The sequence below is a fragment of the Symphalangus syndactylus genome, chromosome 18 (genome assembly GCF_028878055.3).
Source record: "Symphalangus syndactylus isolate Jambi chromosome 18, NHGRI_mSymSyn1-v2.1_pri, whole genome shotgun sequence".
Lineage (NCBI taxonomy): Eukaryota > Metazoa > Chordata > Mammalia > Primates > Hylobatidae > Symphalangus > Symphalangus syndactylus.
Genome location: NC_072440.2, coordinates 68098767 through 68126665, shown reverse-complemented (window position 1 = coordinate 68126665; position 27899 = coordinate 68098767). Strand labels below are relative to the sequence as shown.

Below are 27899 nucleotides of genomic sequence, written 5' to 3'. Positions count from 1 at the left end.
CCGTGTCAGAGCCTCCCGCGCCCCAGCGCATCGCTCCCTACTCCGCCTCTCGGGATCCTTTAAGAGGCGGGGCTTGGCTGCCAGCTCCGCGCCCGGGCAAAAGGCTGGGACTTTACTCCGGGTGGCGGCGAGGACGAGTCTGTGCTCCATCAGCTGCCGCACCCGCCGCCTCCCGCCCGCAAACCCCATCCCCGCGGTTGAGCCACGATGAGCGGCAGAGTCGGCGATCTGAGCCCCAAGCAGAAGGAGGCATTGGCCAAGGTGAGCCCTAGCCCTGGCCCGGGCTCCCGCCTCGGGCTGTGGCCCTCGCCCTCCTGCGGCAGCGAGAAGGGATGGGGCTGGGTGGGGGCCGAGGGTCCGTGGCGGGCGGCGGAGGGAGCAGAGACGGCTGCCCCAGCCTGGCCCGCGCCCGCGGATGGCTCCTTCCTCCCTCTGCCACCCTCAAGGTCCCAGGAAGTTTGGCCACCCCCTGCCCAAGCTCCGAGCAGCCGTGGCGGTGCCACCTGGGGAGAAGTGGTTGCTTGTGAGTCCCCGGAGGCCGCTGAGGGCACAAAGGCAACATTCATCCTCGGGACTGGCAGCTGGACCCTGGGGCAGGGGCAGGGGCAGGGGCCCAAGTTTCCTCCCATTTCCGGGAGGCTTTCTTCTTGCAGGGGCAGTGGCACGATGGAAAGGGCTCTGGATAGCTCCTTGGGAGACTTGGATAGCTCCTGCCCCGGCACCAAGCCGCTGTGCGACCTTGGGCAAAACCCTGCCCTTCTCTTTGCTCCTTGAGGCCATGGAATGAGGAGGTTGGACCAGATGATGTTGAAGGGAACACCTCCATGTGTGACTTCCAGGCTCCCCCCATGACGCACTGGGTTGGTGTTAGTTTGAGCTGAGACCAGCCGTCCCCTATCTTGCATCCCAGACCCCTGCCTGGCTCAGGACTTAAGGTTTATGCTCCTCAGAAAGCAAGAAGGTGAGGCTGGCTTTGCCTTGGCACCTGTGACAAGGAGGGGGCAACAGTTCGAGGGCTGGACCTTCCTCTTCACCAACTAAATCTCTTCTCTGTCACCCCTGGGGAGTGAGGAGGTCAGCTCTTCTCTGGGCAAGAGCCGATTGGATCTGGCCCCAAGATTTGGAGGCTCCACAGCTGGGGAGTTTTCCACGGCTGGGAAAGGTGGGGTGGGGGCAGATGTATTCTGCCACTGGCAGCAGTGGGGAGGCACCAGCTCCATGAAGGCTTTGTCCCAGGCTGGGCCTCCCCCATTCCAGGAAGGCTGGACAGGGAGGCTTCAGATTTTACTGCTGACTCGCAGGAGAGGTCAGGCAGAGAAGGGATTAGGTGGTGATTAAACTGGAGACCAGGGGCTGGTTAGGGTCCTTAGAGAGGGGTAGCTTCATGCCTGCAGTTTGGAGGAGCAGTTTCCCTGGTGCACTGGGAGCTGCTTTGCAGGGTGGGATGGTCTGAGTCCCTAGCTGACCTAGGCAAGGGGCAGAGGTGGCCAGTCCTCATTCGTCTTCTCTGGGACTGCCCTCTAGGTCAGTGGCCAGGGAAAGGTGAATGGCTGGGAGCAGGAGGCTCAGGGAGGGCATATGGGGGCCTGTTCACCTACCAGGGAGTGAGAGGTTGGAGATAGGTGTGGCTGTCCCTTGAGGTCACTGTCCACCTCCTTTGTTTGGCACTACCTGCACTTTCCCGCTTCCTGGCTTCCCCTACTGGAACCACTCCCTCCACCTGAGTTGCCCACCTCCCTCCCCCTGCTGCCTTTGAAGTCCTTCAAGCCCAGCACAAATGCCATGTTTTATAGGAAGCCGTGTGAGACCACCTCTTTCTTCCCTCTGCTCCCCAGCAAACTCCTCACTCTTCCATGGGGCAGAAGACCATGGTGGAAAGAGTGTGTGCTCTGGACTCAGATAGACCTGGGTTTGCATCCCAGCTCTGCTAATGACTAGCTGTTTGACCTTGGGCATGTTACTTAGCCTCTCTGAGCTTTAATTCCTTCGTCTGTAGAATGGGGACAGCACTTCTACGGGTTGTGAGTGAGGAGTAAATTAGCTACGGTGCCAAGATCAGCGCTGGGCGACAGGGAATGCTTGGTAAACTGACAGCTTTTACTGTAGTCTGTACCAGAGTGCCTACTATTACGATTAGCTGGGAACACATCTGCCTGCCCCCAGACTGGTGTGTGGGAGCCCTTGTTATGGGGCAGGGGCAGTGTCTCACTCCCTTCCCACTTCCTGCCCTACTACCTGGCACCCCCTGACAAGACAGTGCTCCAGGCAGCATGAGTGCCCAGCTAGTGTCTGCAGAGTTGAACCATGTTAAAGAGAGGTCCAGTTGGCTGGGCGTGGGGGCTCACGCCTGTAATCCCAGCACTTTGGGAGGCTGAGATGGGCGGATCACGAGGTCAGGAGATCAAGACCACCCTGGCTAACATGGTGAAACCCCATCTCTACCAAAAATACAAAAAATTAGCCAGGCGTGGTGGCAGGCCCCTGTAGTCCCAGCTACTCGAGAGGCTGAGTCAGGAGAATGGTGTGAACCTGGGAGGCAGAGCTTACAGTGAGCGGAGATCGTGCCACTGCACTCCAGCCTGGGCAACAGTTCGAGACACTATCTCAAAAAAAAAAAAAAAAAAAAAAAGAGGGGTCCAGCAAAGATCTCAGTGGAGAGTCCTGGGCAGAGGGCAGCAGTCAGGGTGGGCCCTACCACTCACCCCGATGCCTCTCCCTACAGTTTCGGGAGAATGTCCAGGATGTGCTGCCAGCCCTGCCGAATCCCGATGACTATTTTCTCCTGCGTTGGCTCCGAGGTGAGGGAAGAGGGGCTGCGGGAGGCTGGAGCAGGGGCTTGTTCTGGGCAACAGAATGGCACCCTCTGAAAACCCTGCCCTTGGCAATCGGGGCATCTGGAGTGTCCAACCTTTAGCGCCAAAGGGCCCTTGGCAATGACATAAGCTCAACTCTCCTAGTGGATAAAGACACTGAGGCTCAGAGAGGTGAAGTGACTTGTTCCAAGCCACACAGTGAACAAACTGCAGGCAGAGAAAAGGGGAGAGTCCAGGTCGGCTGACCCTTGGCCCACAGCCTTTTCCATCTACTGGAGAAATCTGCTCTGCTAATGGAGTTGGGGAAATGGGCTGAAGAAAAAGTGAGAAAGGCCCCAGCTATGTGGGTGGTCGGAGGCAGAGCCAAGTGTAGAACCAGAGTCCTGGCCCCTGCTATGCCCTAGTGTGATGGCAGGTCCCTGCAGACCACAGTTTAGGCAACTTGAGGGAGGGACACAGTGCATGGGGAACCTGAGGGGCACAGCCTGACCTAGGGTGACAAGAGTCTCTTCAAACCACCACCAGGCTCTAGAGCCCAGGTCCTGGTTCCAGCTCTTCCCCAGCCTGGCTGACATGGTGAAACTCCACCTCTACTAAAAAATACAAAAATTAGCCGGGCGTGGTGGCGGGCACCTGTAATCCCAGCTACTCAGGAGGCTGAGGTGGGAGGGTCGCTTGAACCTGGGAGGTGGAGGTTGCAGTGAGCTAAGATTTCGCCACTGCACTCCAGCCTGGGTGACAGAGCAAGACTCCGTCCCCAAAAAAAATAAAAGTAGGCTGGGCACAGTGGCTCATGCCTGTAATCCCAGCACTTTGGGAGGCCGAGGTGGGCAGATCACAAGGTCCGGAGTTTGAGACCAGCCTGGCCAATATGGTGAAACCCCGTCTCTACTAAAAATACAAAAAAATTAGTGGAGGTGGGCCAGGCACAGTGGCTCACGCCTGTAATCCCAGCACTTTGGGAGGCTGAGGCGGGTGGATAACGAGGTCAGGAGATCGAGACCATCCTGGCTAACACAGTGAAACCCTGTCTCTACTAAAAATACAAAAATTAGCCAGGCGTGGTGGCCGGCACCTGTAGTCCCAGCTACTTGGAAGGCTGAGGCAGGAGAATGGCATGAACCCGGGAGGTGGAGCTTGCAGTGAGCCGAGATCATGCCACTGCAGTCCAGCCTAGGTGACAGAGTGAGACTCTGTCTCAAAAAAAAGTAACCTTTTTTTTTTTTTTTTTTTTTTTTTAAGTAGAGACCTAGGTTTCACATTGGCCAGGCTGGTCTCGAACTCCCGGCCTCAAGTTATCTGCCTGCCTTGGCCTCCCAAAGTGTGGTGTAGAATCATATCCTAAAATATTAAAGCACAAATTATGCCCTATTATTTAAAATTTTTTTTTTGAGACAGGGTCTCACTCTGCTGCCCAGGCAATGGGCATGATCATAGGTCACTGCTGCCTTGAACTCCTGGTCTCAAGTGATTTATTTATTTATTTATTTAGAGATGGAGTCTTGCTCTGTTGCCCAGGCTGGAGTGCAATGGTGCAATCTCGGCTCACTGCCACCTCCGCCTCCCAGGTTCAAGCAATTCTCCTGCCTCAGCCTCCTGAGTAGCTGGGATTATAGGCTCCCACCACCACGCCGGCTAAGGGTTTCACCATGTTGGCCAGGCTGGTCTCAAACTCCTGACCTCAGGTGATCTGCCCACCTCAGCCTCCCAAAGTGCTAGGATTACAGGCGTGAGCCACCACACCCGGCCATTATTTTTATTTTATATTTTTATTTTTTATTATTTTTATTATTTTTGAGACGGAGTCTCACTCTGTCACCCAGGCTGGACTGCAATGGTGAGATCTCAGCTCACTGCAACCTCCACCTCCCAGTTTCGAGCGATTCTCCTACCTCAGCCTCCCAAGTAGCTGGGATTACAGGCATGTGCCACCATGCCTGGCTAATTTTTTTTTTTTTTTTGTATCTTTAGTACAGACGGGGTTTCACCATGTTGGCCAGCCTGGTCTCGAATTCCTGACCTCATGATCCGCCCGCCTTGGCCTATTTTTATTTTTGAAACAGGGTCTTGCTGGCCTCAAACTCCTGGGCTCAAGTGATCCTCCCATCTCAGCCTCCCGAGTATCTTGGACTACAGGTACACACCATTGTGACTGGCCCTATTATTTCTTTATGGACACATAAAGACATGCACATGCATACCCTAGGAGTCTTGGGGCAGGTGAAGAGATGTATTTTCCTTTTCTTTCCAGAAATTTCATAGAGCTGGCACGCTCCTGAGAGGCTGCTTATAAGCATCTGAGGGCAGATGCATCCAGGAGCCTCTGGAAGTGTCACTTGCCCCTTTCCCCAAAAAGCTTCCATCCCATCCCCCCACCCCAGTCCACCGCCCAGAGAGGGTGGAGGGGCAGCGTGGGTGTGGCAGTGGAATCAGTTCAGGCTGGAGGAAATTTTGGCCCAGCATTTGCTGAAGGGCTGCAGCTAGAAGCAGGTGGGTGGAGAGAGTGGGAAGAGAGTAGCCTTCTTAAAGGGCCAGTTGCAAAACGATCCAGCAGACTAGGGAGCTGCTGTTTGGGGGAGAAGCATGGTTTCTGAGAGCCACTGAACAGCAACACAGCTCTCTTACTGAGGCAGGGGCCAGCCAGGGGTCTTGGCAGCTGGTCTCCCAATTCCTGGGGAGCCTCAGACTTCAGGCACAACTTACCCCCTCACAGTGGCGGTCATTCAAAGAAATGTGGTCATTCTCATTTGCCAGATGAGAAAACAGGCTCAGAGAGGAGAGGGGACTTACCTGAAGTTACACAGTTAATGCGAAGCAGAATCAGGGCAGAAATCTAGGACTCCAGACTCCAGGCCAGTATCCTTTCCAGGAAGCCACCCCTGCTCCTTAAAGCCAAGCTCAGCCTCTTACAACAGAGGAAGTGTCTCCTCTGCATTTCATTTGTGCCTCACATTTCCTGGGCAGGAGCTCAGGCCTGGTCAGAACCTAATATGAATCTCAATTGGGTTTTTTTTTTTTTTTTGTCCTTAGAAAAAACCAGAACCCAAAAAACAACAACAAAAAACCAAGGCCTGGCGTGGTGGCTCATGCCTGTAATCCCAGCACTTTGGGAGACCAAGGTGGGAGGATCACCTAAGCTCAGGAATTCAAGACCAGCCTGGGCAATATAGCAAGACCCTGCCTCTACTTAAAAAAAAAAAAAATTAGCTGGGTGTGGTGGCGTGCACCTATAGTCCCAGCTACTCAGTAGGCTGAGGTGGGAAGTCGCTTAATCCAGTAGTTTGAGACCATAGTGAGCTATAATCGCACCACTGCATTCCAACCTGGGCGACAGAGCAAGATTCTGTCTCAAAGAAAATAAAACAAAACAAACAAAAAAAAGCCTTTTCTCTTTCTCTCCTTCAATCTGACAAAGACCTTTCATAAAAGCCACACACCGGCAGAATGTCTGTCCCTAACCTAGGTGTGTGCTTGGGGCTCCTCTCCCTCCCTTTCTCCACTGAGGGCTTCAGTTTTCTGCTGGCTTCCAGGCATGGAGAGCAGGTCTGCAAGTCTCCTCTGCTTCCCCCTGACTGAGGCTGAGCTCTGGGTGCCCCAGCAAGAAGGATCAGACAGCAGGATAAAACAAGGAAGTGGTGGAGGCCCTGGGAGGGAGGCAGAGCGGGTCTGAGTCTCTGCATTTTACAGGTCTAGGGAATGAATGAACCACCACCACCCAGACAGCTGCTCCTGAGCTGGGTTCTTGCAGTGCCCCAAGCCATGCTTTGAGTTGCCCCTGACCAGGGCAGCAGGAGCTTGGAGAGGCCTCAAGCAGGCACGGGGAAGCCTCAGGTGTGGTACTGCCAGGAGCAGGTGGCAACTCTGGGAGAGCCCTCACAGAAGATGCTGGATGTTGGGCCTTGGCAGATAAGGGTTAACTAGACAGCCTCCCCAAGATAAGGGGCTCACAGTTCGCCACCACTCCTGTTCCCTAAGATAAGGGTTCTTCTCACAATAGTGGTGTCCTTCCTATGGAAGATTCTCATTTTCATGGCCCAGCTCCCCCATCATGAGAGGACAGTGCCTTGCATCTTCCAAGTGTTTCTAGCTTATCAGATGATTTGGTCAGAGATGTACAGTATCTTATCCAAGGTCAAGTAGAGAAATGAAGAGCTGGGATGCAAACCCAGAAGATATTCCTCTAAAAGCTGTCCCATGCTGCCACGGCAGCACACAAAAAAGGGTGAGATTCAGTTCTGCCAGGATGTGTCCAGCACCTGTGATGGGTGTGGCATTGGTCAAATCTCTTGAGGGAGCCTATGGGCCAGGGAGAAGGGACTGATTTTCATAACGACAGAGTCAGGGAATGTGCTTGGCACTCCCAGAGAGCAATGGTTAAGGGACCGGTGACAGTCCAGAGGGCAGCCTGTCTGGCCCAGGTTCCACGGCTGTCAGCAAATCTAGATGCCAAATCAACAGAGGCATACAACTGGGAGGGACAGTTCATAGGTCAGATGGCAAAATTGATCAGAACCTGGATCTCAAAACTCTTCAAAGGATGGACTGAAGTTGACTGTAACAAGAAGAAATTTGATAGGGAAGGATCTAAGGTCTCTCCTCTCCACGTATGCAATGGAGGCTTAGCAGTGGCACAGGTGAAAAGGATTTGGGGGTTTCAGTGCCTATAAGCTCCACCTGAGTTAAGGGTGTGCCTGTTGCCAAGAAAGTTCTTAGGCTGGGCGCAATGGCTCATGCCTGTAATCCCAGCACTTTGGAGGCCCAGGCGGGTGGATCACCTGAGGTCAGGAGTTTGAGACCAGCCTGGGCAACGTGGTGAAACCCCGTCTCTACTAAAAATACAAAAATTAGCTGGATGTGGTGGCATGTGCCTGTAATCCCAGCTAATCAGGAGGCTGAGGCAGCAGAATCGCTTGAACCCGGGAGGCAGAGGTTGCAGTGAGCCGAGATTGCGCCATTGCACTCCAGCCTGGATGACAAGAGCGAAACTCTGTCTCAAAAAAAAAAAAAAAAAAAAAAAAAAAAAAAAAGAAGAAGAAAGAAAAGAAAAAGAAAGTTCTTAGACAACACTTGGGACTCTGCGTGGCTCTTAGAGCACACTCTGAGGGGGCTCTGGAAAATTGGAAAACACTCAAAGGGAAGTTATTTGCATGGACTTCAGACCAAGCTGTGGGGCTTCGTAAAGGCTCTAAGGATGGGCAGCACGATGGTAGGGGAGATGCAGGGTGACAGCACAGAATTTTCCAGTCTTGGAAGTGTTGCATGAGGCTAAGGAGGCAATCCTACTCTCTGAGTGTCTCTGAAATGAATCTCAACTCAGTAGCAATCAGCTGAGTGCAAATTGCAGCTATGATTACCTGGAGCAAGTGGTCTTGGGGGTCAGTGAGGTCTTTGTGTTCAAGCTTGAGCAGGACAACTTTGGGGGCATCATGCGTAAAGAGGTGACCCAGCTGAAACTGAATTCTGAAACTTGTCAGGAGCCCTGGGAGGCAGGCCCTTTGTGTGGCTTTAGGGAATGTGTGGGCCCTTTGAGGACATGACAAGGTTGGGTGGAGGCTCATCAACCCCTCTATCCCACTGGGATGTTCTGCCAGCTCTGCCACAGATTACAGGGGCAGCTATATTCATCTTTGTTTTTTGTTTTTCTTGGGACGGGATCTCGCTGTGTCACCCAGGCTGGAGAATAGTAGCGAGATCTCAGCTCACTGCAACCTCCACCTCCCAGGCTCCAGCAATCCTCCCACCTCAGCCTCCCAAGTAGCTGGGACTAGAGGCACATGCCACCACCTGTAGCTAATTAGTTTTTTTTTTTTTTTTTGGAGAGACGGGGTCTCACTGTATTGCCCAGGCTGGTATGTTCATCTTTGAACTGTGGTGTCAAGGTCTCAGGATTGGATGTGAGACTGTGGAGGAGATAAACTTTGTGCAAGGGGGAAGGCCAAATGATAAGAGGATCCAGGGTTCATTTTCACTGAGAGGAGGGAAGACCTTTAACTTGATTATAACCACTGGAGTAAAACTCTTTTGACCCTGAAGTTACAATGGCTGCCCCCAGCTGCCCTGAACTTTGACCTGCTCTCCTCACAAACCTGGGGCCTGTGGTGCCCCAGAAGTTCTCAGTAAAGGCTCTCATGTTAGCTTCTGCTTGTGGGATGGTCTGAGGGTTAGCTGGAGAGATGACTGAGAGGAACTGGCCCTATCGTGGGAATATGGGAATCTCCCCATCCTTGGACACCCAGTCCTGCTAACCTAACCGTGACCAGAACTATTTCCCTGTTACAGCGAGAAGCTTCGACCTGCAGAAGTCGGAGGCCATGCTCCGGAAGGTGAGACACATTTGGCTGTTGCCTCAGTTCCTCCCCATCAGAATCACTCCTCGCGTGGACTTCTTTTGCCGCACCTCCCATCCCAATCACAGCTTTTGGCTTTGAGTATTAGCCAACCACTGTTGCCTTATCCCTCTGGGACAAACTGCATTCCCTTCCCTGACAACACAGGCTTTCATAGCTCTGGGCCAGCCAAGAATGATAATCTGTTCTGCTAAGACCTCTAAAACAGGCAGGGCCTTTTCTTCCATTCCTGCCTAATGCCTTCGGGTGACCACTTATGATCTGGTGGTCCATTCATGCTGTCGCTTATTGCTACATGCCTATTAAACCTCCCCCACTATCCCTGCTTTTTGTTTTATTTTTTTTTTATTTTTGGAGACAGAGTCTCGCTCTGTCACCCAGGCTGGAGTGCAGCAGTGGCGCGATCTCGGCTTACTGCAACCTCCGCCTCCCGGGTTCAAGTGATTTCATGCCTCAGCCACCTGAGTAGCTGGGATTACAGGCACGCACCACCACAGCTGGCTAATTTTTCCATTTTTAGTAGGGACGGGATTTTGCCATGTTGGCCAGGCTGGTTTTGAACTCCTGGCCTCAAGTGATCCACCTGCCTTGGCCTCCCGAAGTGCTGGGATTACAGGTGTGAACCACCATGCCCGGCTGTCCATCCCTCCTTTTAAAAATTTCCCCATTGTATCTTTGTAGCATGTGGAGTTCCGAAAGCAAAAGGACATTGACAACATCATTAGCTGGCAGCCTCCAGAGGTGAGCACAAATTATCCCACCTCATCCCTATGCTAGGCCTTTCAGACCCACAACCTGGGTCCTGGATCCACTGGATTTGGATCCTTAGAGGAAAGGTCTGACAATGCCCACTGAGCCCTGATGGTCTCCAGAACGGGCATCTGTTGCTACCCAGGGGAGGGATGTAGAGAAAGATACTGATGAACCTGGAGTAAGGCCCTGTGGTCCAAGCAAGGTATGGATGCCTGCTGACCAGGCGGCTCCTCTGTGTCTTTGCCCAGGTGATCCAACAGTATCTGTCAGGGGGTATGTGTGGCTATGACCTGGATGGCTGCCCAGTCTGGTACGACATAATTGGACCTCTGGATGCCAAGGGTCTGCTGTTCTCAGCCTCCAAACAGGACCTGCTCAGGACCAAGATGCGGGAGTGTGAGCTGCTTCTGCAGGAGTGTGCCTGCCAGACCACAAAGGTGAGTGGACCACCGTGGCTAGAAACAAGTTGACGACAGCAGAGGCATTCCAGCAGAAGCAGGGATGTCACACAGGAATATAAGCACAGCTTCAGGGCGAAGGCCCAGACTTTTTTTTTTTTTTTTAATTTTTAAAACTTTTTTAGTAGAGACGGGGTTTCATCATGTTGGCCAGGCTGGTCTTGAACTCCTGACCTTAAGTGATCCACCCACCTCGGACTCCCAAAGTGCTGGGATTACAGGTGTGAGCCACTGGACCTGGCCGAGGCCCAGGCTTTGGGATTTCCTAGACCAGTGACATTTCCAAGTTTTAGAATATTCCCAAATGTCTATTTTGCCATATAAGGACTTTAAAACAATGACCATCTATTGTTGCCATCATTAACACCCAAAACTATAAGAATGGCAATAATCTCAGATTATAAAGCAGTCCTTTAGGAAGCTGCAGTGAGCCAAGATCGTGCCACTGCACTCCAGCCTGGGCAACAGACTCCATCTCAAAAAAAAAAAAAAAAAAGGAGTCCTTTAAATTGAATAAATTTAGCTTCATAAAAAACTCACTACATTATTGTTATTTTTCTGATTTATCTGGGGACCCAGTGAAATCTTATTGTGGACCAACCCATCCTTGAGCAAGTATTTGGGTACCACTGGTACAGAGGATCTCAGATTCTTGCTTCTCTAATTCTGTATTTAAAAAAGATAAGGATGTCTGGGTGTGGTGGCTCATGCCTGTAATCCCAGAACTTTGGGAGGCTGAGGTGGGCAGATTGAGCCCAGGAGTTCAAGACCAGCCTGCGCAACATGGCAAGAGCCTCTCTCTACAAAAAAAAGTAAAAAATTAGCTGTGCATAGTGGCACATACCAGCTACTAGGGAGGCTGAGGTGGGAGGATCACTTGAACTTGGGAAGTCGAGGCTGCAGTGAGCCGTGATCGCACCACTGCACTCCAGCCTGGGCAACAGCGCTAGACCCTGCATCAAAAAAGATAAAGAGAGCTGATTCCCTTACTGAGAAAAAGACTGAAGAATAAGCAGGAGCTGCCACTTCCCTCCTGCCCTCCTCTCAGCAGTTGTAAAGATCCAGTGAAATGGTGTCATAAAGTCTAGGAACATTTCCACACTCATCTGCAAATGTTGACAGAGAGCCTACTGTGCGCAGAGACCCTGCGGAGCTGGGGATGCAGGAAGGATTAGATGTGGATGCACCCCTGAGGGTTCAGGGTGCACAGAACATCTGTCCTCGGGCGTAAGTGGCTCTACGGGTACCGTGCACAGACCACACAGTGACTCAGGAAGGGGGAGGCCATCGGGCCAAACTGCAGAACCAAAGCCATCTCAGATGTCATCTAGATCCACCCAGTCATGTACTGGATTCATAGAGACCTGGGCAGGAAGAGTGACTCGCCTAGACCACAATTCTGGCCTGGGGTAATTATCTCAATTTGGAAAACTCTAGGTCTGGCCCTAACTAGCTCTGGTTGCTCTGTGGGTGCACAGTGCAATCATTTGCCCTGGACTGGAGTGGGCTTCTGAAGTAGGACAGCCTGACAAGACTTCCTGCTCTCTGTTCCCTGCAGTTAGGGAAGAAGGTGGAGACCATCACCATAATTTATGACTGCGAGGGGCTTGGCCTCAAGCATCTCTGGAAGCCTGCTGTGGAGGCCTATGGAGAGGTGAGGGGCAGGGGTGGGGAGGAAGGGGACAGAGGGAAGGGGAGGAGGAGTGGGCCCCTCTGCTAGGCTGTCCTATGGGATGGGTAAGGTGATGGGGGCAGATTCTGAGCCTGCTGGAATCAAGAGTTATTTTGTTTCCACAGTTCCTCTGCATGTTTGAGGAAAATTATCCTGAAACACTGAAGCGTCTTTTTGTTGTTAAAGGTAAGTTGGGAATTTCTTGTGATAAAGCCAGATGGAAAACAGGGGTCAAAAACATGACTGGGGCAGACGGAGGGTCAAACAGTGAGCCAAAAGAGGGGGTCTGAGGACATGTTCAGAAGACTGCTGCCCCTGCTAGTGTGCTGGCTCATGCCTGTAACCCCAGCACTTTGGGAGGCCAAGGCAGGAGGCTCTCTTGAGCCCAGGAGTTTGAGACCAGCCTGGGTAACACAGCAAGACCTCATCTCTATAAAAAAGTTAAGGAAATGAGCTGGGTATGGTGGTGCATGCCTGTAGTTCCAGTTTCTCAAAAGGCTGAGGCAAGAGCATTGCTTGAGCCCAGGAGTTTAAGGCTGAAGTGAGCTATGATTGTGCCACTGCACTCCAGCCTGGGCGACAGAGCAAGTCTCCGTCTCAAAAACATAAAAATAGGGCTGGGTGCAGTGGCTCACTCCTGTAATCCCTTTGGGAGGCTGAGGTGGGCAGATCACTTGAGGCCAGGAGTTCAAGACCAGCCTGGCCAATATAGCAAAACCCCATCTCTGCGAAAAATATGGAAATTAGCTGGGCGTGGTGGCCCACACCTGTAGTCCCAGCTACTCAGGTGGCTGAAGCACAAAAATCACTTGAACCCAGGAGGTGGAGGATGCAGTGAGCTGAGAGCTCACCGAGGCTGAGGCAAGAGCATTGCTTGAGCCCAGGAATTAAAGGCTGCAGTGAGCTATGATTGTGCCACTGCACTCCAGCCTGGGTGACAGAGCAAGACTGTCTCAAAAAAATAAAATAAAAAGAAGACTGCCCTTCCCATACGCAGACTACTTTACAACTCACAGAGCTTTCAGTATTTATGACCTCCTTTGAGCCACCCAGCCTGATGAGATAGGAAGAGACCATTTGATTATATCCACTATAAAGATGGGAAGGCTGGACCTCAAAGATGCCCATGCTGAGCTACACACCCTGGGCTGCCTATGTGGGCTCCACAGCCCTAGGGAACATGTGGCCCAGCATGGGCTGGTGGGAGGGTAGGAGGTGCTGCAGAGGATGCTGTTAGGGACAGACTGGGCACTGCTCCCAGCCTCACATTATCTGGTCTCTGTTCCAGCCCCCAAACTGTTTCCTGTGGCCTATAACCTCATCAAACCCTTCCTGAGTGAGGACACTCGTAAGAAGATCATGGTCCTGGGAGGTAAGTGGTCCAGACTGTTCTCAACCCCAAAGGATGGTCTGTAGCCTAAATCGGGTCCAGCTTTAGGGGTGTGGCCGTAGCCACCAGGGTGAAAGCTCCCTCTGCTAGTTTGGGAGCAGTGGGACCCAGGAACAAGCTGGGGCGGAGCTAGTGCCTTTGTCTGTTTTCCTAAGAACTCTTTCTCTCAGACACTCTAGAAGCAAGCACTGGGTCCATTATTGTAGATTCAAAGATGAATGAAACTCCAGTCTTTGCCCTCAAGGAACTCACAGTATAACAGGAGACAGAAGACCTAGAAAGAGAGGCTGGGTGCAGTGGCTCATGCCTGTAATCCCAACACTGGGAGGCTGAGGTGAAAGGATCACTTGAGGCCAGGAGCTCAAGACCAACCTGGGCAACAAAGCGAGACCCTGTCTTTACTAAAAAATACAAAATAGCTGGGCGTAGTGGCATACACTTGTAGTCTTAGCTATTTGGAGGCTTAGGCAGGAAGATCCCTTGAGCCCAGGAGTTCAAGGCTGCAGTTAGCTATGATCGTGCCACTGCACTCCAGCCTGGGCAATAGAGCAAGACCTTGTTTTTTAAAAAAAGACCTAGAGAGAGAAAGCTATGATATAAACTAGAAAAGACAGTAGAATAGTCATAGAGAGGGTGCCACAGAAGTTGCAGGAGCAAGGTTGCTTTCAGTTGGGGAAAACTAGGAGCAGCTTCATTTGATAAGCACATAGTATGTGCCAGGCCCGAGCTAGTGCCAAGACTACAAAGATGAATAAGACAGAGCCCTGGCCGGGTGCGGTGGCTCATGCCTGTAATCCCAGCACTTTGGGAGGCCAAGGCAGGCGGATCGCTTGAGCTCAGGAGTTCGAGACCAGCCTGGCCAGCGTGGTGAAACCCCATCTCTGCTAAAAATAGAAAACTTAGCCAGGCATCGTGGTGGGCACCTGTAATCCCAGCTACTTGGGAGGCTGAGGCAGGAGAATTGCTTGAACCCAGGAGGTGGAGGGTTGCAGTGAGCCGAGATTGTGCCACTGCACTCCAGCCTAGGCAACAGAGACTCCGTCTCAAAAAAAAAAAAAAAAAAAGGGTCCTTTGAAGGTCTTTTGGCCTCTCTAGGAAGGCAGACACAAACAAATCTATCAGCATGCTAAGGCAAATGTACGGAAGGGGAAACCACAAAGTGCATGGGAGCACTCCACCTGAGCTAGGAAGGGGGTGATGCCTACCTAAGCTGCGTGCTATGGAATGAGTAAGAGTCTGCCAGATGGAGCAAGGCAGGACGTTGCTTGGCAGAAAGAAGAGCATTGAACAAAGACCTTACATAGCATGGCAGAGGCAGCTGTTATAGAATGTGAGGCAGGGTGTGACAAGGTATGAGGCTGGAGAGGGAACCAGGAGTCAGGCCCCAGAGAATCCAGGGCACTAGGTTGAGAAGCTGGGATATGACTCTACAGGCCACTGGGTATCAGAGGAGTTTTCAGCAGGAGAGTATCACAGATTTTAAACCGAGACACAGTACTAGCAAGATTGCGAAGGCTACCAGTTTGCACGAGCCTCTGTCTCTACAAAAAAAAGTAAAAAATTAGCTGTGCATAGTGGCACATACCAGCTACTAGGGAGGCTATAGATTTGTTTGTGTCTGCCTTCCCAGAGAGGCCAAAAGACCTTCAAGGGACCCCCCCCTTTTTTTTTTTTGAGACAGAGTCTCTGTTGCCTAGGCTGGAGTGCAGTGGTGCAATCTCGGCACACTGTTGTCACAGTCCATGCAAGAGGTGTTGCAAGCCTGAATCGGGGAAGTGGCAATAGGGATAGAGAGGAGAGGATGGATTTAAGAATTACTTAAGGCCAGGTGCAGTGGCTCAGGCCCATAATCCCAAACACTTTGTGAGTGTTTGGGAGGCCCAGGTGGGTGGATCGCTTGAGCCCAGGAATTCCAGATCAGCCTGGGCAACATGGTGAAACTCCATCTCTACAAAAAATACAAAAATTAGCCAGGTGTGGTGGTGTGTGCCTGTAGTCCCAGCTACTTCGGAGGGTGAGGTGGGAGGATCACTTAGCCCAGGAGTTTGAGGCTGCGGTGAGTCGTGATTGGTGCCACTGCACTCCAGCCTGGGCAACAGAGTGAAACCCTGTCTCAAAAAAAAAAAAAAAAAAACTTATATAGGAAGTAAAACAGCAGAACTCAATCGACTAGATGTAGGAAGTAAGGGAGAAAGAAATCTGGAATGAGCTCCTGGTGTCTGGCAGAGGTGACTGAGAGATGGTGATGCATTAGTTCAACTGGGGAAAACAAAAAAGCTTGAAGTTGAGCTTGAGGAGTCTGTGAGATATAAAAATGTTGGGAATACCTGAGTTTGAAGCTTAGGAGAAAACTCTGGTCTGGAGATTTGGGAGTTATCAAATAACAGCAGCAGCTAAAACCTTGTCAGTACGTAAGACTGCCTGTGGAGGAACAGAGGCGGAACCCTGGAGAACATCCGAGGTCAACAGCAGGCAGAGAAAGCGAACCCACCAGGGAGACTGAGAAGAAGTGATTAACGAGGTTGGCAGAGAAGCAAGTCAACAGGGAATGGATATGCAGGGAAGTAGGGGCAACATCAAGGCACAAGGGAAAGTGTGACCCAAAACCCAGCAAAGAGGACACACAGGCATCAAACCAGCCAGGGACAGGCAGAGTTCAGTTTTGCTGAAGTGGAGTGGAGGGAGAAAGGCTAGAAAGGTAGATTGGGCATCCAGGTGTGGTGGCTCACACCTGTAATCCCAGCTACTCAGGAGGCTGAGGCAGGAGGACCACTTGAGCACAAGAGTTTGAGACCAGCCTGGGAAACATGGTGAGACACTGTTTCAAAAACAAAACAAAAAGGTATATTGGGACAGGCTCATGAAAGGGTGAATGCCACCTATGGCACTGAACTTGGGGGGTAGGTAAGAGGGATTCTGAAGGCTTCACAATGTTCATCTTTTGGTGACACATCAGAAGTGGAGATTTTCCAAATGTGTGCTAGTGAGACCTGGGGAGTGAAGTGAACTCGTCAGGGAAGTGTAGGACTTCTGGGTTCCAGACTTAGCTCTGGCAGCAACAAGCTCAAGCTGTTTTTTTTTTTTCTTTTTTAAATTTAGGTCCCCACAAAAGCATTCTTTTTTCTTCTTTGAGGGAGTCTTGCTCTGTTGCTCAGGCTGGAGTACAGTGGCGTGATCACAGCTTACTGCAGCCTCAACCTTCTGGGCTCAAATGATCATCCCACCTCAGTCTCCTGAGCAGCTGGGACTACAGCCAGCTTAAATTTTTATTTTTGGTAGAGACGGGAGCTCACTATGTTGCCTAGGTTGATCTCGAACTCCTGCGATCAAGCAATCCTCCTGCCTCGGCCTCCCAAATCACTGGGATTACAGGCATGAGCCACTGCACCCAGCCAGCTCTCTGCTTTTTGTTGCCTCGGTTATTCTCTCTGTAAGACGAGAAGAATCCTCCTGGCCTTATCCCAACTCTCCAGCTGGACTGGGGGAAGAACTATAAAAGCTGAGCAAGAGGTTTTTATGATTTTTGTTTTTTCTGCTGCTACCACCCACCATGGGCATGAGACGGTTTGGTTTCCTGGCAGCAGAGCTCTGTAGGAGGTTCAGTCTGTTCCCCTACCCACACCTAAAACTCTTTCAACCAAACCTACCTCAGGCTGGGAAGATACAGAATCTTCAACAGAGGGGGGAAATTCACTCGGGCTGGTCACTGGAGCTTAGCAGTGCAGATTAAATCACCCCAAGACCACCGACACTGTGTTCCCAGCAGTTGCATGGTCTTTGGTCCCTAAAAATCTGAGGGCTGGCAGACTCTGGACAGTTTCTATGGGTCTCCAGCCAGCATGACACTGGCTTGTACCCCAGGGCCTGGAGCTGCTGCCTATATATGCTCTATATAGTAGGCATGGGCAGGTTTTAGTATCAAAATATTGTACCTGGCTGATATTTATGAATTTGGATTGGTGCAGAAGTGGTTCTTAGCACTGGCTGTGCTAGAGCCAAACTCTCCTAGACAGGAAGGAGCTTGGGTATAAAAAGAAAAAAAAAAAAAAGAGCCAAATTACTGGTGGCTCAACAGCTGAAAACAATAGGAGCAGAAGTGAAATGGTGGCTGGGGTAAAGCCAAGAATCCATTTAAGGGGTGACTCTACAGAGATGCATTTACTTATTAAGTCACGACTTAGCTGTAGGGGAAGGTGGGGGAAAGACACATAATTCTACCCTCACAATGTTCAGTCTAATCAGGACAGAGTATGTGCATTCAGGCCTTCCTGCTCGCCACACGTGCTGTTTCCTCTGCATGGAATGTCCTTCTTCCCTTTCTTTGTCCCCCCTCCTGCTGTACTTCAGTGCATCACCTCCCTAGGGTGATAACATACTCTCACATGTGTAAGGCACTTTATGGTTTAAAAAGCCCTCTCGGCCGGGCGCAGTGGCTCATGCCTGTAAACCCAGCATTTTGGGAGGCCGAGGTGGGTGGATCATCTGAGGTCAGGAGTTTGAGACCAGCCTGGCCAACATGGTGAAACTCTGTCTCTACTAAAAATACAAAAAATTAGCCGGATGTGGTGGCGGGCGCCTGTAGTCCCAGCTACTCAGGAGGCTGAGGTGGAAGAATCACTTAAACCCGGGAGGCGGAGGTTGCAGAGGTTGCAGTGATCCAAGATTGCGCCACTGTACTCCAGCCTAGGCAACAGGGTGAGACTCTGTCTCAAACAAAAAAGCCTTCTCAGGTACTTAGTTCATTTCACTCCCACCGTAACCAGGCAGGGCAAAAATAAGGTCACTTGGCTGTTCAGACACGAGGACAGGAACCAGGGTCTCGATTTCTGGCCTGGGGCAGAGCCATCCTCTGGCTCCTACTGAACCCCCTGCAGTACTATGCATGCACTTTGTGCTCCTAATGAAGGAATTTGAGGCGGGGTGTTGTGGGGTGCGATGGATGGGTTTTTTCTGCCTCTTTAGTGTAGACCACTAGGGTTATGGCGAAATCTTACCTAGCGTTGAGATACATCTTTATCCTTCCTTCCCTGTCCTGCCAGCAAATTGGAAGGAGGTTTTACTGAAACATATCAGCCCTGACCAGGTGCCTGTGGAGTATGGGGGCACCATGACTGACCCTGATGGAAACCCCAAGTGCAAATCCAAGGTATGAGCCGCCAGAGGCTGGAAGTGAACAGGGATGCCTGGCTCAAATGCACATTCCAGTTCACTCCATGCCATGCTTCTAGATCAACTATGGGGGTGATATCCCCAAGAAGTATTATGTGCGAGACCAGGTGAAACAGCAGTATGAACACAGCGTGCAGATTTCCCGTGGCTCCTCCCACCAAGTGGAGTATGAGATCCTCTTCCCTGGCTGTGTCCTCAGGTAGGGGCCTGGGCCCTTCCAGGAGACCCGAGCTTTCATCTATAGGTCCTGATAGGTGGGCTGGAATAGGAGAAGCCCTGGTGCCAGGATCCCGGAGAGGGCACACACAGACAAAATTATGTCTAAACTGGTGATGTCCCCTGCAGGTGGCAGTTTATGTCAGATGGAGCGGATGTTGGTTTTGGGATTTTCCTGAAGACCAAGATGGGGGAGAGGCAGCGGGCAGGGGAGATGACAGAGGTGCTGCCCAACCAGAGGTACAACTCCCACCTGGTCCCTGAAGATGGGACCCTCACCTGCAGTGATCCCGGCATCTGTAAGTATCTCTGCCTTGGCAATGCCTTGAAGCCCCATGTCCAGCTTTCTGCCTGTGAGGTTCCTCTTCCTCCATGGATTTTTGGCTCTGAGTGTTAGAACTAGAAGTGGAATGCCATCAGTTCAATCCTCTCCTCGTATAGATGAAGAAATCTAGACTTGGAGACTTGTTTATGGTGACCCAGCTGGTTAACAGCAGGCTGGGACTTCGATCTCATACTCCTAGGTATGGGTGAGTCACAGTCCTAGGCAATCACAGGGGTTCAACACGTCTGCTTTCTGGTCCAGGTCTAACTGGGTCTGTGACTGGACAGATATTTCTTGGGGATGCTCCTTCCCAGAGGTCACAGAGACAGAACTGTCTGGGTGGGCATGGGATCACAAGGTAAGCGGAGTGCTCAAAAGTCCAGCCTTCACCCCTGAGTTTCACTCATCTCCCGGCTGACCAAAGAACGGACACAGACTATGAGCAGGCAGTTTACACAAGAATATAAGAATGGGAAACAGACACTGGAAAAGGTGCTTAATCTCTCTTAACTTTGTAATACCATTAAAATTCCCCTTGACTCAGCAATTCTACTTGTGAAAATTTATCCTGCAGAAATACACAAATACACAAAGATATAGGAACAAGGATATTCCCGGTAGCCTGGGAAACTGGCAGTAAACCATATGACCATGATAAGGTCTGTTAAGTAAATTGCAGTCCATCCATACAATGTTAAAGAGAATAAACTGACATGTAAAGTGTCTGGGACATGTTAAATAAGCATGAAACACAGCATGTATGGTATGTACTCACTGTGGTTAAGGAAGTGTGTACACAGAAAAGAATTCTGGGGAAATTTATGCTAACTCTAACAGTGGTTATCTCTGGGGTGATAGGATGTTTATGGAGGGCTTTCATTTTTCCAGTATTTCTGCAAATATATTTTATGATGACTACGTATTAATATTACATTTATAAGCAGAAAAACCATACCTACACCCCCAACACCCACAATCAAATCTCCAGTTTCTTTTTGTCAGAGCCAATGGAAAATCAATGAGAGCAAAGGCTTTATCATCAGAGCTGAGCTGGACTTGACTAAAGGCTAGCTCCATGGCCTTCGGCAAGTGACAAAACCTAAGCTTCGGTTTCCGGACTGCTACACTGGGGGTGTCTCACAGGGATACCTGATGATTTGATGTGATAAGTTCTGTGAGGCACTTAGCATAATGCCTGGCATAGAGCAAGCACTCAATGCACTACAATCACCACTATTATTCTTAGGATGAGGCCTGTGGGAGAAGGGCCATCCTGGAGACAATGCCGGGAGATGGGAGAAGCCCTGTGCCCCATTTCTACGACAGTACCAGCACTACTAGGAGATCTGAACTAGCCTCACAGATGTCTTGGCCTCTCTGCTTGTCCACACCGTCACCCAACCTGAGATTTTGCCTCCTTCCTCACATCCCAGGCACCCTTCATCTCCACCGCCCCCTCCTCACAGATGCTCTGTGGTACCACATAGCTCCTGGGGGAGGCGGAATATTCTTCTTAGTGAGCAGCTGGGTCCTGGGGGAGAAGGCGTATACTGTGTGCTTCAGCAAGAACAAAGCTTAGCACCAGCCCAGACAGTGTCACCCACAGAGGAGAAAGCACTTAATACATATAGCTTGAATTTTTTTGTCTGTTTCTTTGTTTTTAGTAGAGACGAGGTATCGCTGTGTTGCCCAGGCTGGTCTCGAACTCCTGGGCTCAAGCGACCCTCCTGCCTTGGCCTCCCAAAGTGCTGAGATTACCAGCATGAGCCACCATGCCCAGCCTTGAATTATTTTTTAATGGATGGGGAAGCTGAGGCATAGAGAAGGGATGTTCTCCCACGAAGTAGCTTGTGTAGACATCAAGACAGAAGACACCAGAGAATTCTAGAGTCCTGATCCAGAACCTCTTGGCCATTGACTGTCCTGGATGTGACACAGAGTGTGGAATCCCAGACCAGGGAAGTAATTGACCCACGGTCACAGAGCCAGTAGGAGAGCCCCAAACCATTTTCCAGCATCTGCCCATTACTCCTCTATCTTCTCTTTAGTATCTGAAGGACACTGCCCAAGAAGGGAACATGAACCTTTTAACATAATCAGGCTTGGGCTTGCAAACCCCCAAATTCATTTTAGCTCCTTTTGGATACATTCCCAACCAGAACCTTTACCTGCCTGCAGGATCTTGTCTGGGATCTGCTCCTTGCCCATTCCCATGAGGAGCAGAGGCAGGCCACAGGATCCGTTCGCCCTTCCCAGGTACAAAGACAATGAAATTGGAATCAGCTGTTACCCGGCGCCACAGCTAAGGTTAGATGTGAGCCCACAGAGAACCCAGTATTAGCTTGCAAGCTCATCTGTGGGAGGGCAACGCCCTTGGAGAACCAGGAGACCCCTGGAAAGCAGAACAGTCATCCAGTGGAGAAATTAAAACTGTGCCAGCCTCCAATGGCAAGAGCACATTAACCTTCCCCAGGCTTCTCTGGTCCTTATCCCAGTGCACTAAATTACCGAGGAGGAGAACCAAAGTTTGAATTGATTTCGCTTTTGTTTTCTCATCTAATATTTACCAAGGGCCTACTGAGTATAGAATACTCAACTAGGAATGAAAAGATTCCCAAAGAAAGATCTGGACTTTGTCCACTAGAAGTGCACAATGTGGTCAGAAGACTGGAAACACTGTAGAAAAGGTCAGCAGTGCTGTGGTGAAAAGAGCCCAGCCAGGCACCAGGAGGCCTGGTTTCTGAGTCCAGCTTTGTCAATGACTCTCCCAGTGTTTTCAGCAAGTGTCTCTATTAGGTTTGGTTTTCCTTCTCCTTAAAATGACAGAAGTGATGGCCGGGCGTGGTGGCTCATGCCTCTAATGCCAGCATTTTGGGAGGTCAAGGTGGGTGGATCACTTGAGGCCAGGAGTTCGAGACCAGCCTGGCCAACATGGCAAAACCCCGTCTCTACTAAAAAATACAAAAATAAGCTGAGTGTGGTGGCACATGCTGGTAATCCCAGCTATTTGGCATGAGAATTGCTTGAACCTGGGAGGCGGAGGTTGCAGTGAGCCAAGATTGCACCACTGCCCTCCAGCCTGGGTGACAGAGAAAGACTCTGTCTCAAAACAACAACAACAATAAAAAGAGAGGAGTAGACCAGAGCAGATCTTAATCTGGGGTCCCCCAGAGCAGTGGTTCTAAATCATAAAGACCAAACACTTCCTCTTTACAGCAAACAGTGTCTAAAATGTCCCCTTTACTATTCTGAAGTGAAATTCAAAATACATAAATTCTGAATATTATATCCTGATAATATAACCCATCCTACCTACACACATAATTTAAAAATCAATATACTCTCCTATGGTAATAGAAAAGAGATATAAAAGGGAACTAATTTAGAATATGTATTTTTTCAATACATGAATGAGAGGGTAAGGTTGTACCTTTCCTATTGGGAACCATGGCCCCAGAGGTTCTACAGTGGGCTCCAGGAAATCTAAAATTGTGTGCTTTCTTTTTCTTTCTTTTCTTTCTTTTTTTTTTGAGACAGAGTTTCGCTCTTGTTGCCCAGGCTGGAATGTAATGGCTCGATCTTGGCTCACTGCAACCTTCACCTCCCAGGTTCAAGTGATTCTCCTGCCTCAGCCTCCCAAGTAGCTGGGATTACAGGCATGTGCCACCACGTCTGGCTAATTTTGTATTTTTAGTAGAGATGGGGTTTCTCCATGTTTGTTAGGCTGGTCTTGAACTCCCGGCCTCAGGTGATCCACCCACCTCAGCCTCCCAAAGTGCTGGGATTACAGGCGTGAGTCACCGCACCCGGCCAAATTGTGCACTTTCATCAGATTCTCAAGGGGGTCAGTTACCCAACTAAAGTTAAGGAGCCTTATCCTGGAGGGTGTCTGGGGGCTCTGTGAGTCTATGATTAGTGTCAAAATGAACCATGGAGACTCTGGAGCTGCAGTGACTCCACGTCCCTCTGGCCTGTGGCTCTCTGATCAACCCCTTTCTTGTTTCTGAGGCCAAGTATCTTGCTAGGCAGGGTCATTATCGACCTAGTACTTGGTCCAGCGAATGCAAAGGACCTCTCCTCCAGCATGGTTGATTCTGGTTGCTAAGGCTCTATCATCCAGGGCAGAGATGAAGCTTCACTCTTGCCAGAGGGACTATTGGCTCTGAAAGACCTCTAGTACAGGGGAAAAATAGATGACTAACACCTTACACCATGAGGAAAGAGTGGGTGGTGTGTCTACCCTTTGTCTAAACTATGCATTTTGTCCAGGGTCAGGAAAAGTTTAAGTCTTAGGATTAAATACAGGATATTTTTTTTCTTGCTTGGAACAGTGACAGAAGACCAGGGTAGGGATGGGGCAGAGCTAGTGTTTTTGTTTTCACATTCAGTTCTCCTGAAGGGGTGTTTGGCTGAAATGGAACAACTTCTCAAAGAAACAGGGTTAGATTAAAAGCAGCCTGTTCCTCTGCCAAAGTGTGGAAGCTTTCTCTGCCAAGTGCATGCCCATTTTCTCTTTCCAGAGGAAACCACTGCTAATGTCTATTATCCTATCAAATATCTTCCATCTAGAAGCATTACATGTTTCCATAATAAACAGGGCATACAGTGCTCGCTTTGTCAGCACATACACTAAAATTGAAACAATACAGAAATTAGCATGGCCCCTGCGCGAGGATGACAATCAGGTTGTCTTAAATAAACAGAAAACAGGACATACACACACACACACATATATTCACAGGAATTGTCTGTCATTCACTGTATGTTTGAAGGAATTTTGAAACTGTCAAACTCATCACAGGATTTGAGGAAACTTTCCCATTAGGACAAGCACCAGAGTGGTATCATCAGAGAATCTGGGAGTCTAAACAGACAAAGCAGTAAGGCCAAAAGTATTTTTACCTATGTGTTTACAAAAATGTTACAAACTGTCGGCCGGGCGCGGTGGCTCACGCTTGTAATCCCAGCACTTTGGGAGGCCGAGGCGGTCGGATCACGAGGTCAGGAGATCGAGACCACGGTGAAACCCCGTCTCTATTAAAAAATACAAAAAATTAGCCGGGCGCGGTGGCGGGCGCCTGTAGTCCCAGCTACTCGGAGGCTGAGGCAGGAGAATGGCGTGAACCCGGGAGGCGGAGCTTGCAGTGAGCCGAGATTGCGCCACTGCACTCCAGCCCGGGCGACAGAGCGAGACTCTGTCTCAAAAAAAAAAAAAAAAAATGTTACAAACTGTCTACATACTGTTCTGCAACTTGTTTTGGCCTCAGGACACATTGTGGACAGTTTCCTGTCACTTCTGTGGAGCTAACCTCTTTTTTAAAAAATATATCAGTATTCTATCATATGGATTACAATATAAAATTGTTGAAGCAATTCTCCTTTGATGAACATTTGAGTTTTCCCAATCTCTTATTATTACAAATAGGGATGCAACGAGCATCTCTGTCCATTTACCCTTTTGCAGGATAAATTCCTGGTTCAGAAAGTTTGCACATTTTACCTTTTGTCAGAAATTGAACAGGGCCAGGTTTTCCAGGGTCCAAGTCAGGCAGAACAAACGCAGCAATGTGGACCAGAGGGAAACTCCAGCTCTGTCATTTCCTCACTGTGTGGCACCAGAGTCACACCACCTCCTTTTTATCAGATATAAAACAGGACTACTGCTGAACTCATAGAGTTAGGGTAAAGAGTGAGATAACATATAGATTACCAACCCAGTGCTGCGACACACAGCTAGTATTGTTACTATTACAACTGCTACTGCTGCTGCTAATTCTTCTCCCTCCTTTCAAAGTCCAGTTCAAGCTCTAAGTCCTCTAAAAAGGGTTTCACATGATTTCAGTCTACCAGGCCCTCTTCTTCCAAGCTGGTACAGATGAGATGGTCTCTGTCACTCATCTGGCACTTGGCATGTTCTGCCTATTTTTTTCTCTCCATGAATGTCTTGTCAACCCCGCTAGATTAAGTTTCAGAAGGTCAAGGATCATTACCTAGGCTACCTTCATCCCCATGACCTGCCACACTGCCTTGCTCAGTCACTAAACATCAAAAAAAATCACTGTCCCCAAGCCCTTTGCCAGAACTGCCTGAATGTCTGTCTGGTTTCTGCCTCCCCTCAGATGTCCTGCGGTTTGACAACACCTACAGCTTCATTCATGCCAAGAAGGTCAATTTCACTGTGGAGGTCCTGCTTCCAGACAAAGCCTCAGAAGAGAAGATGAAACAGCTAGGGGCAGGCACCCCGAAATAACACCTTCTCCTACAGCAGGCCTGGCCCCCTCAGTGTCTCCCTGTCAATTTCTACCCCTTGTAGCAGTCATTTTCGCACAACCCTGAAGCCCAAAGAAACTGGGCTGGAGGACAGACCTCAGGAGCTTTCATTTCAGTTAGGCAGAGGAAGAGTGACTGGAGTGGGTCTCCTTGTCTCTCAAATACCTAAGGAGTCCCCAGGAGCTGGCTGGCCATCGTGATAGGATCTGTCTGTCCTGTAAAGTGTGCCAACTTCACCTGTCCAGGGACAGCGAAGCTGGGGGCGGGGAGGCGGGTACCACAGGGTGGCAGCAGGGAAAAAAATTAGAAAAGAGTGAAAGATTGGGACTTAACACTTCAGGGAAGTCAGCTGCCGGGGAGAAACTTGCTCCTAAATGAACATGTAAGTTTAGATCGCAATGAGGGGTAGCAGGGTAGCTGGTTGCTAGAGTTACGCTGGGGATCAGAAACTCTTCCAAACTTTTTAGCACTGAGGCTGGGGTAGCTTTTGGCTTTTCCCAGGTCTCAGGAGGTGGCCTGAGTCAGCACACGTCTTCCCACTCGGGTAGACAGGCTGGCCTCTCCCTCACTTTGAGACTTTGGCAACTCCTGGGCCATACGGCCTGCCTCTTTGATTACTAATGATTGTCAATGACTCAGAGCCTCCTGGGACTTCGGGTACCCACCTGCTGTTCTCCATGCAAACAAAGCGCAAGGGGAATGACCCCCAGGGATCACAGCTGCAGGGAGGGCCAGGGAGGTTGGGGGTGGGAGTGAATGCTAAAAGCAGATCGTCCAGTGTCCTTTCAGTGCTACCAGCCTCTCACCAAGCAGTCCTCCATGTGAGCAACCCCGAGACAAAAATGCTAAGTGGGATCAAGAGAGCAGCACTGGGAGAGGGTGTTTGCCAGTCTGAGTGATCCGCGGTGCCCGCCAACCCGCCTCCTGACTGGCCTGAGCAAGCTCTTACCAAGCAGTTCCATTTCTGTGGGAGGCAGCAACGCGTGCAGGGAGTTCAGGTGCCGGTCGGCGTGGCCAGGCCTGGACCCCCCCAGGCAGGAGGCCGCCCAAAGGCGGGGCCGGCGTCTCGCAGACCAGGGGCTGGGGACGGCCACAGACGGCCTCGAAACCACAGCCCTTACCCCAATCCCACGAGCCCCGCCAACGAACCACAGGTGCTGGGCTGCACAGAACATGGGAAGGCGGCCCCAGACCTGGCGGGCACGCCTTTCCCTTAGAGCCAGGCCCCGGCCCCGCCTGGGACGCTCATCTTGCAAAGCTGAGGGAGCTCGGGGCAAAGGCCGGGCTAGAGCGGACCGGAAGGGGCCGAGGCTGCACGGGCCTCTGCCAGAACGCTCAGGACATCCCGGCCTGCGTTTACAACGCTGTTAGGAAAATTAACCAATAAATAAAGCAACGTTCAGTGCGCAGGGAGTGAAATTCAACGCCCACCGCTTGGCTCCTCGCTGCCTCTCACTCAAGAGGCCCAAACTTAGACGGCCTCAGAGACCCAACAGCCTTTTCACGCCAATAGGTAGGGCGCATGCGCAGAAAGCCTCTTCGGCTCTCTAGCGTGAGCTTTCCCAAGGGGCCACGTCCAGCTTGCCTTCTGATTGGCCCAGCTAGTGGGTTGTCTTCCGCCATCTTTGATCAGGGCACTAAGGATGCTCCTGATCGCCTTCACAGTGAGGGCGGAGGCCCTGCCCCGCCAGCTGATCAGTACGTGCAGCGCAGCCCGTGCGAACCAAGTGTGAGTCCGGGCGAGCGCCTGCGGAGCTAGCATTGGGCCCAGAGTGAGAGGGAGGTGGAGGAGCAGCGATCACGTGGTTTTAGGGACTGTCTAATAATTCCACGCCAGCATTGCCGGTGTTTCAGGGGCAGGAGACCGCTGCGTTCCCCGCCAACTTTTCTCCCACGAACCACCCTCCCCAACCTACAAGCCCAGCTCCGCTTGAGGTAACTGCTGACGGGACTGTCCTATACAGCCCTACAAGACAGAGGCGCCTAGGGCTGAAAGCGGGGGCCTCAGTAGGGAGCCAGCGGGGGCCTCAATAGGGAGCCAGTGTTACTCATTTTCCCTACCTTTGATGAAAGTAAGAGCTAATTCTTAATGAGGCCTACCGGGTATCACGCAAAAACCCTGTGCTTACTATTATACTTTGGGTTGTTACAAAGATTAAAGGAAATAAGCCGTGCAAAGCGCTTAAGAGCTTGGTATAAGTAAGTGCTCGTCAATGTTGGCTACTCTCATTTTTTTGCAGACGTGGGAACTGGGGCTCAGGGAGGCTAAAAGCCAGTAGGCGGCATAGCTAGGATTTGAACCCAGGATTGTCTCCATCGCCGCTCAATTATACCCGCCAAGGAGTCACAGAGACTTAGTGAAGTGCACACATTGCTCACCTAGGTAAACTGTGGTCCAGCGGGGGAAGGCTTCCTCCTGTTGTAATCACTAACCCCAACTCTGTCTCCTTTGTCCGATTCATTCATTGGTTAATTAATTCATCCAA

At 50.7% G+C, this 27899-nt stretch overlaps 1 protein-coding gene and 1 non-coding gene across 5 annotated transcripts; both read left to right on the top strand.

Moving 5' to 3' along the window:
• The first annotated feature begins 75 nt into the window (after window positions 1-75).
• Window positions 76-27616, top strand: SEC14L2 (SEC14 like lipid binding 2). 4 transcript variants are annotated; one of them, XM_055251745.2, is made up of 13 exons: window positions 944-961; window positions 2723-2798; window positions 4877-4949; window positions 9093-9136; window positions 9842-9901; window positions 10162-10350; window positions 11930-12025; window positions 12169-12229; window positions 13332-13415; window positions 18473-18579; window positions 18662-18801; window positions 18948-19117; window positions 25263-27616. In XM_055251745.2, the coding sequence occupies exons 2-13, from the start codon at window positions 2733-2735 to the stop codon at window positions 25391-25393; spliced, it is 1221 nt and encodes a 406-aa protein (XP_055107720.1). In that variant the 5' UTR covers window positions 944-961; window positions 2723-2732; the 3' UTR covers window positions 25394-27616. The 4 variants fall into 4 exon arrangements, with proteins under 4 accessions (XP_055107721.1, XP_055107723.1, XP_055107722.1 ...); XM_055251746.2 differs by lacking the exons at window positions 944-961; window positions 4877-4949 and adding an exon at window positions 76-261; XM_055251747.2 differs by lacking the exons at window positions 944-961; window positions 2723-2798; window positions 4877-4949 and adding an exon at window positions 84-261.
• On the top strand, window positions 23749-23853 carry LOC129468682 (U6 spliceosomal RNA). The gene has a single exon (XR_008652763.1). It is a non-coding gene; the product is annotated as a U6 spliceosomal RNA (small nuclear RNA).
• Window positions 27617-27899: the final 283 nt, after the last annotated feature.

What these genes read in the sequence shown, in the direction of transcription:
- SEC14L2 (XM_055251745.2), top strand. Translation starts at nt 2,733, where the DNA reads ATGTCCAGGATGTGCTGCCAGCCCTGCCGAATCCCGATGACTATTTTC. An exon ending in TTAGCTGGCAGCCTCCAGAG is followed by an intron (nt 9,902 to 10,161) that starts GTGAGCACAAAT and finishes GTCTTTGCCCAG; the next exon opens with GTGATCCAACAGTATCTGTC. An exon ending in GAAGATCATGGTCCTGGGAG is followed by an intron (nt 13,416 to 18,472) that starts GTAAGTGGTCCA and finishes CTGTCCTGCCAG; the next exon opens with CAAATTGGAAGGAGGTTTTA.